The following is a 9,264-nucleotide window of genomic DNA, read 5'->3' as shown; positions in this document are numbered from 1 at the left end:
GTTTTCCGGTGGTGTAAATCTCAATGTTCGTCAGGGATTTATGGAAAATGTCATTTGAACGTCGGTTCCCCTGATTCTGGTTGTCTGTTCCACAACGTTTATGTCCTCGGACAGATCTGCCAGTTCTAGGAATTTCTCCTTGAACTGCCGTTGGATGCTTACATTAACCTAACCTAACCTAACCTATCAATGGTAATCAATTATTATTGGAGTCAGTTTTCTCAGTGTATGTATGAATGTATGCTTTTCAAATTTGAATATTGTAATGAAAAAGCAGGGTTTGATTTATTTTTCACTGTTGGAGATTTCTGAAGCCCAAATCAATTATTTGCAATACTAAAAAACGCTTACTGTTCCCTATTGTCTATTTGGGTTTAGTGAAATTATTTATTGTCATTCAACATGATAGTGTAGGTGTGGTACTCATTTCATAAAATGTGACCCGATTCATCCTAATTTGTGTTACCGTCGTATAAAAGCAAACACCTTCTATACGATGGTGTTACTGAAAATCTTTCCAGTACGGCAACACTGGTAGACAGAGATACATCTGCGAGTGTTAAGGTTAAGGTTATGATGCAGAACGTAAATCCCACATTATGCAAACGCAGACAGGCTTCAAATACACAAACCAGTTCGATCAGATCTTCAAGAAGTGGAAGTTGAATTGGAATAGTGATCTGTAACAAGGTAAGACCGAATAATCTATGTGCTTACAAGAATGCGGATGAATAAGCTCACGAGTCTTCTAAAATTAGTATTTTCCGCAGAAAGCATATGGCCTTTACGTTAAATATTTACCTTTAGGTGAGGATGAATATGCCGATCAGAATGGAAATGACGTTAGGTGGTACAGAGTAATATTGTTTACTGTACTTGATCAGAGAAGTGCAATGAACTAGAAGTGAAAGATCGATAAGTTTGACGCTCTGTTGAAAGTATGAACACAAGACGCTTTGAATGTCGTTTCTTTTTGAAGAAATACAATACTCAACAAAAATTCAACACAAAACATAAATGCGATCAATCCAATTGCAAACTTTCTTCATCACGCGTACCGTATCGGTTTGTGAAGGTAGAATGACTTTGAATTGTATGGTGTAAAGTGCAATTATATCTAATGTGCATGAAATGCTATTTAATTCGGTGATTATTATCGTATCCGTTCAAATAGCTTTCCAACTGCCACATTATTACTGTTATTCAATTATTTTTTCCCCATTTCATACTAGAATCACATATTTACCTGAATTTTATGATATATTGAATGTACGGAATCTGAAAAATTATTTTCATTCTTAAATTTATTGTGATCAAAATATCCATTGGTCATAATTGGATGAAAATACTACCCATTTGGATCAAAAGAAAAATGTGAACTGAGAGAATTGGTATATTCGATTCAAAAATACAATTTTTCGAATTCGGATAAATCAGAAGATTTCATAATATTCTCCAGAGAAAACCTTTTCAATAAAATTTACATTTTGTCTGTTGTTATAGCACAACTCAAAACTCATGAAACTTCGTATTTTTATAACGGACCACCAAAATGGCTGATGTTTTTTTTCTATCTAAGAATATTAGCCTGTTGCATCTTAAAAAAAAATATTCCCTTCACCAACCTCGTACGGCCCTACCTTTTCCGAAATAGCAAAAATTATCCTGTATTATAAATAAACAACATATCAATACTGTACATCCTGGTTTTCTTCTTATCGGAAATCCATATTTTCCTATCAGTGTCAACATTTCATTTTATCAGAACTCATAAGTACGAATAAACCACTTGAATTTGCAGTGTGATTTCATGTTTGATAGTGAGAGAAAGTTTTCTATTGATCTCAGGTATTGTCAAAATCCATTTTTTAAAAGTTTTTCGTTATGTTGTGAATGAGTAACAGTAACAGTGTGATCTGCACTACTATGCTGCTTTCTATAAGCTGATTGCCAATCTGGAATGACTTCACAAGAAAATACATAATGTGAAATATGTAAATCAATTAATCCTCAAAGACGAAATCCATCTTCATTTCGTTCAGGTTTGGAGACCAGCTCCCCTACCCTTTTGGCTGATCATTGGCCTTGAGAGGGACCAATGGGTACATGACTGATGGATGACGGCATGAAGTCCTTAGACATCAGTGCCGCCCTTCACGGGATACCCCTACCTGGCTGGGGTGGGATGGATGAAAAAGTTATTCATCCTTTAACGGGGGACATGAGGGCCTCATTCGACAGAGTGTCGGGGCCTTCTATATCGGGAGGGGTCGTCTACAGCATAATCTGTGGCTTCCCTAACTAACGGGTTTTCGTGAGTTTCCGTTTTTTCGAAAACTCTCACATTCCTCGACTGAATGGACTGCCGAATGGAAGGCAGCTGCAAATCTCTGCGGATGGCTTCATTCCGCACGAACCAAGGAGCATTCACAATCATCCTAATTAACTTATTTTGTAACCTTTCCAAAATGGAAATGTTGGACGGAGCCGCTTGTCCCCAGACGCCTGAAGCGTACATGATGACAGACTTGAACATCGTGTTGTAGATCGTGATCTTGTTTTTTAAACTCATTTTAGATTTCCTAATGATCAGAGGGTACAGTCTAGCTATCCGACCCTCGATCTTGGATTTAACGTACATAATGTGCGGGTTCCAAGTGAGCCTACGGTCTATTAAAAGACCGAGGTACTTAACTCGCGCCTGCCAGTCAATCTCCCTTCCAGAGATTCTCACTTTTCTGGTCGGAGAAGATAGTAATCTTCCCATGGTTATCGCCTGAGTCTTTTCCGGGTTTACTCGGATCTTCCAATCGAGGTACCAGCGCTCGAGGTCGTCCAATGCACGCTGCATATAGACGACGCCGAGCTCCCGCCCCATGGAAGACGAGAGTAGAGCCGTGTCATCGGCAATTAATCCTCAAATGAGGTGAAAGATCATATATACATGCTCTGGTTTTATATATTGCCTAGGGAGGGGCATACGCTTCCCCCCTTTTTTCACCACGTAGAGGCGTATTATTCGCAAGGCAAATTAGGAACGTGCCTAGGGGCGCGAGGCCACGAAAGGGAACATGCCATATGCCATAGTTCGAAGTTAGTGAAATTTGTGTGCTAAAGGGGCACTTACGAAATGCTTGCCTAGGCGCTCTTTACGTTTAATCTGCCTCTGCCCCTATCTTGCGTACTGCCCCGATGAAAACTGAAGAAATTATTGTATCAAAAGTTTGGTAGAAAAAACTGATTTGCAGTTTGCCTATTAGAATTGAAAATGTTCTTTCGAAATACTAATAAAATATATATTTTTAATATATGAGGATTCTCAAAATGTTAGTTTTTCAAAGTTAGGTTATGAAAGTATTTGGCATTACAGTCTGTTCCATATATGCATTCTGAAATCAAAAGGTGCTCGCATTTTTTTACTCAACTTTCAGTTGGCAATATTAACATGCCTAAAGATTGTCTTGCTCCTTATAAACATTTTTCTGATTTACATGCCAGGTTAAGCAGCAGCCATGTCAAATTCGAAAGGAACTTTTAATACGGCTGGTAAGTCTGGATTTTGTTCAAGTAATATTCATTACATTTACCAATATATCATTGTTATAATAATTATTGTTAGTTTATTGTATTCGTTTGAGAATGTCCATATAGGACGAAACTGCAGTAACGATAGTTACAATTAAAAGTGGTAAAAAACAGAAATTTTCATTTCTCTTTTCATTATGATCTACTACCACGTAGTAACGGCTACATCCATTAATTTATTAATAAATATTTATACCATGTGTAGTGACTTTTTAAGAATATAAATTTACAATGTATAAGGAAAGAATGAAACATCAGTCTGTAGTTTGTAACTTCCCTATTATCTACTATACAGGCTGATTCACGGTGGATGGCACATTAGACGTTTCTGGTGAACCAGACAACGGATCACTTTGAAAATTTAATGGAGGGCATATTCGGACAATCTCTAGCCAACTAAAATATTTTCGACAATGCGGTGTTGCCGCTTCTATTAGAAAGCAGTAGCAACTTTGATTTTTCAAATGGAACACTCTGTATATAATATTATTTTTGGAATCTCCAAAAATTGCCCGACAACTTTTCTTGATATTTCCCTATACCTATCTGCTACCGTTTTCGAAATAAAAATTAATTTCAATTTTTTTCTTCGAAAATCATGACTTCTAAAAATGCCGATATCTTTCAGTTAAGGAGTACTGTGATATCGAAATTTGGTTTGGAGTTAGGTGATACTTGGACACTTCCCGCACGTCAGCCTAATCTCCGTTACTTCAATACAGGGTGGTAAAAAAATACAGTTTTTTCGTTTGCTTGAAAAAGTTGCTGAAATTTGATTATTTTAAATGGAACACCCTGTATATTATTGAAAATTCGGAAAGCTGCTGAAATTTGCTTTCTTTCTATGTATATCATACCTATACCTAACTAGTCAAGTTTCGGACTTATGAACATTTATTTGTGAAAATGTCCCTTCAGAATGGTATTTCCATTCGGTATTTGGTAAGAAGGCCATGATTACTATTTGACAGTAGCGTTGTGACATTCTCCTAATAATATCGACATTTTCGTCACTTCAGAAGTTGCAAATACCTTCAAAACGATGGAACAAAACTATTCAAACGAAGTTCTTATGAATTTGTTTATTATTTTTGGACAGTGTGACAAAATTATTAGCAGAACATGTAGAAAGTTCAATGAAATGTATCCGAATCTACCGCCAATGAACCTCAAGAAATTTATACGAATTCAGAACAATTCTATTGAAATCTATGACAAAAAGAAGAAATAAAATTACATGATATTTTAAAAATAAATAAAATAACTTTGAAAGAAATATTAAAAATTGTAAAATACAAGAATGAAAATATTTTAGCTACTAACCTTAAATTGAAAAGTATCAATATCTGGGCTGAAAATAAAGCAATGAAGAATAATAAATAAAAGAAAAACTGAGTACTTCCTAATAATATTGTTATTGGATACGAATAACATTGATTGATACAGTATGTTTTTTATTTCAAATTGTCTAAAACACCTTCTCAAATTTCATTATCATCTCTTGAGGTATGTGTATTGTAAGTTTCCTGAATGTATGCCCCAATTTTAGTTTCACAAATTATTCCATTCAAAACCTATCTGATCCTGTAACTTGTTCCGAAGTGAATTCAAAACATTTTTTTTAAAAAGGGAATATTTTTTAGGAGAGATAGTTTTCTAGAGAAGACATTTAGAAAATTTTTTATCTGATTATTCTTAAAGATTAATAACATATTTTTCAACAGATCCGATGCCACCCTCTCCTGTATGTCTTCCTGAAAACTCGAAAAAAGAAGCAGTCATACCTCCAAGCATTGAACCTCCTCCACAAATTGTCTACGTGTCAGATGGAATTTATGTACCTCAAGTCGTCAGCGGTTCGGCCGAATCAGGCATTCATCAACAATACGGTAAAACCTATTTCATAATAATTTATTTATATTTTATTAAAACAACGATAAAAATAAAATAAAAACAACAATAAAAATTAATTGGCGCTCCGGGGCGACTTCAATGATTCCAGTGGCACATTTGCTTTTTCAGCTGCAGGAAAACCCGGAAAAACCTGCAGCACCACATCATCTGAAGATCTTGATTTATTTATTTATGGGTCCAAGACCCTTTTCCCTCGATACAATTGAAAAATTGAAAATAGCTACAATACCCAATACAAAAGTACAGATAGAATAAAAAAATATAAAACTAGTCAAATTGTAAAAATGCAAACAATATTCAAATACATGTATGAAAATATGTCGCTAGATTAAATGTTATATCAGAAAGACGTTCGCAAAAACTACATATTCCGCAACGAATCAAGCTGTTGCTGAAGCAGAAGTAAAGAAATCAAGGTCTGTTTTATTTGCCGCTTATATAGTTCGCGGTACTATATCATGTACTGTGGCCAGATTTCACACTGATATAAGTTTGCAGGAAAGTCAAAAATGCCATTTGGTTACGAACAAGTATTATCTTGGTAACAATTCAATAAACTGCCGTTTAATTGGGTTGCTTCATTTCAATCATAACATCGACTAACACGCGATAAACAAAAAGGCGTTTTCTGGCGCTCATGTATTCAAAACGTATTCGTCTGTGATTAAATACATTAATTCTGGTGAAACGATGACGTCACATCAACGGTGATTTGAAACGTATTCATGATGGTTCAAAACTAGCGTGAGGTTGATTTTGAAACGAAACTTGACGTTACGTCAGTTTCTGTTTTATTTTTTATAATAATAAAGCCATACATAAATAAAAATCTAGTAGGTGGTAGAAAAACTGGCCTCATTTCCATAATCATCAATAATAAATCAGATTTCGTGTAGGAACTATTTAAACATAATACATTTTCACTTGAAATGATTTATTTTATAAATATATAATATACTATCCCTCCGATTATCAACTAAACCAACCACCACTGTTTTATGGTCCAACTTACTTTCCGTAAATAAACAAAGTTATGCTACCTCCAATGCAAGGATGGATGTATTGTCTTTTGTTACTTTGAGATTTCTACGAATAAAAAGTAAAAGGGGTCCTTTTAACGGTAATCTATATTAGTGACAATTGAAATGAGATTTGCAAGTATTTATAAATCTCTACGAAACATCGATGAAGTAATCATCACACAATGGGAATGTAATTTTTCTGAAGTGTTTTTGTAGTATTATTTCATCTATCATTTTCCGCGTAAGTGACGATTTCAAAACTTCTCAGTAATCTTTCTCAGAAAATATTATCTTATCGACATATTGTTGTAATTAATTTTTGAACAAAAAAGGTTTTCTTGGCAGGTCCCTTGTCTGATTGTTCTGGAGGGCTTTCTGTAGTCGTCAATTCAAGACTGATCAATAGATTTGAGAATCGCTGACTCGGGTAAACGTAATGATTAGTGATGGGCATAATCGAAATATTTTGGTAATCGAATTGTATGAATAATCGAATTATCATTCGAATTATAAATCACTCGCAATGCGCAGGAGAATCACTCAATAGACATTGTTAATTTACGCATTTAAATTGCCTTAGACTGTTTTATTTTATTTTTATATTGAGAATTTATTCAATTTGATAAGTTTTATTTCTTAATTTATTGTTGATTCTTTTCATTCTGTTTTATGTTTGAACTTTTTATCAAAGTTTAATTTCAATATTATTGAAAATATCTTAATGCCGACCCTGTTCATCCTTCCTGAATTATTATTCATATATTTCTCTATCCATCCTCGATTGGCTCTGGAACTATCAGTGGTTGACTTATATATATGACAAATAACCAAACTAGTTGCAGTTCTAATACCATTTACAATTCGTACTTGCAAACATAACCGCTTTAAAAATTACTGTCATTTTTACGTCAGCCGCCGATAAAATCAAACGTGTGATCTGTGATTGTGAATAATATAAAAATTAATTCGAATTATCGTGATAATCGATTCGATATCTCGAATTATTATGATAATCGAATTATCGATTATTTTTAATTCGAATTAGCCCATCACTAGTAATGATCGAGAAAAGAAAACCTAACCTATATTTTTTCATTAAGAACCCCATAATAAATATTCCCTTCTACCTCCAAGTCAAGAGCGTCATCTCAATGATTCAAAGCAAAGGACTGTGTTGATGAATTATTTTCTCTCACAATAAGTTATATTTTGATTTGAAACTTCTTTGGAAGATCTACACATATAATTATGAAGAAGTGGAAAACCAAAAAGATTTCTTAAAAACTAGTCCCTCCTAAAAATATTTCAATTTCAATAAAACACACCTTTAATATTACTGGAGTTTTTCCCAACACTAAACCGTTATTTTAACACCTCGACACGTGTTTCGATCACCAAGTGATCATCTTCAAGATGAAGATTCATCTGCCTCTTTACTACTTTACCTTCATTACTACACCAAAGGTTCCAAATAGTGCATCATAAAATCACACCTTGTTGAATAGGTTTTTGGAATAATTATAACAGATAGTCATAAATAGGTTCTGGTTTTTGACATTCCCTTTTCGATATGTTTTCACCATAGCTGAAAGCACGAGCAAATTTTTTTCTGTCTAATTGGTAGAGTCAAGTACTATAATTTTAATTTTTTTTTCATATCACTGTGAAGATGTCGGTGCCCTTGAAGATCCCTTGGTCAAAGGATTCTCCTTCGATAACCCGAGCATCAGAAGAGGATTCATAAGGAAAGTGTACGCCATACTGTCTGTTCAACTAGCAATCACCTTATCATTTATTTGCTGGTTTCTCTTCGACTGCAACACCAAAGAGTTCGTGCAAAACAATCCCATATTATTATTTATCTCAATTGGCGTGGTATTTGTATCGTTAATTTTCTTAGCTTGTTGTGGAGACCTACGCAGAAGAGCTCCCATGAACTATATTATTCTGTTTACCTTCACTCTGGCAGAGTCTGTATTGCTAGGGACCATAACTTCAATGTGTGACGTAGATATAGTGGCACTGGCAGTTGGTATGACTGCGATTGTTTGCTTTGGGCTCACTTTGTTTGCCTTCCAAACTAAATTTGATTTCACTTTCATGGGAGGCATGCTCTTTATCTTTCTTTTGTTACTCATCGTCATGGGAATTGCATTTGCAGTCATTAACACCAACATACTCAATTTGGTATATTCATTTTTGGGGGCGCTGTTGTTTTCTGCTTATTTAGTATATGACACTCAACTGATGTTGGGAGGCAGTCATAAATATGCAATTTCTCCAGAAGAATATATATTTGCCGCCATTAACCTTTATGTAGACATTATTAACCTGTTCCTGCGCATATTGATCATACTGAGACATTTCAGATAAGACTGTTAATTCTTCACCAGTACGAGTTCTTCAATCTGGTAAAAAATTAAAGTTTTACCCAAGTGTAAAAACAGTAATTCTGAGCATGAATGACATATATATTGGACTTTTCCTGAATAGATGAACTTTATACCTAATATTGAATAAAGTACCAATTTTTTGTTTCATTTTTTATTTTGCTACGTCTCTCTATTTAGTCAAACGGTAGCGTTGGTGAGTCCTACTCATGAAAACATCACTATTGTGAAAAATGGTTTGACTTCAATTCTGAGACGATCGATGTACCTGTGAATAGTCTGATTTAAGCTGAAAATTGCACATTTGAAGGTAGGATTCAGCATTTAGCTTCAACTGAGATTGTTTACCTAGA

General features: G+C 34.5%; 1 protein-coding gene across 4 annotated transcripts; it reads left to right on the top strand.

The window, feature by feature from the left end:
* Window positions 1-531: 531 nt before the first annotated feature.
* On the top strand, window positions 532-9,061 carry LOC111517323 (protein lifeguard 1). 4 transcript variants are annotated; one of them, XM_023173427.2, is made up of 4 exons: window positions 536-690; window positions 3,499-3,546; window positions 5,310-5,474; window positions 8,191-9,061. In XM_023173427.2, the coding sequence occupies exons 2-4, from the start codon at window positions 3,513-3,515 to the stop codon at window positions 8,892-8,894; spliced, it is 903 nt and encodes a 300-aa protein (XP_023029195.1). In that variant the 5' UTR covers window positions 536-690; window positions 3,499-3,512; the 3' UTR covers window positions 8,895-9,061. The 4 variants fall into 4 exon arrangements, with proteins under 4 accessions (XP_023029196.1, XP_023029195.1, XP_023029194.1 ...); XM_023173426.2 differs by lacking the exon at window positions 536-690 and adding an exon at window positions 1,737-1,848; XM_023173428.2 differs by lacking the exon at window positions 3,499-3,546 and having other exon boundaries at window positions 532-690.
* Window positions 9,062-9,264: the final 203 nt, after the last annotated feature.

This window comes from Leptinotarsa decemlineata, unplaced genomic scaffold, assembly GCF_025532065.1.
Source record: "Leptinotarsa decemlineata unplaced genomic scaffold, Ldec_3_MD MMD2_tig00001719_RagTag_RagTag, whole genome shotgun sequence".
Lineage (NCBI taxonomy): Eukaryota > Metazoa > Arthropoda > Insecta > Coleoptera > Chrysomelidae > Leptinotarsa > Leptinotarsa decemlineata.
This window is presented reverse-complemented; position numbering and strand designations above follow the sequence as displayed.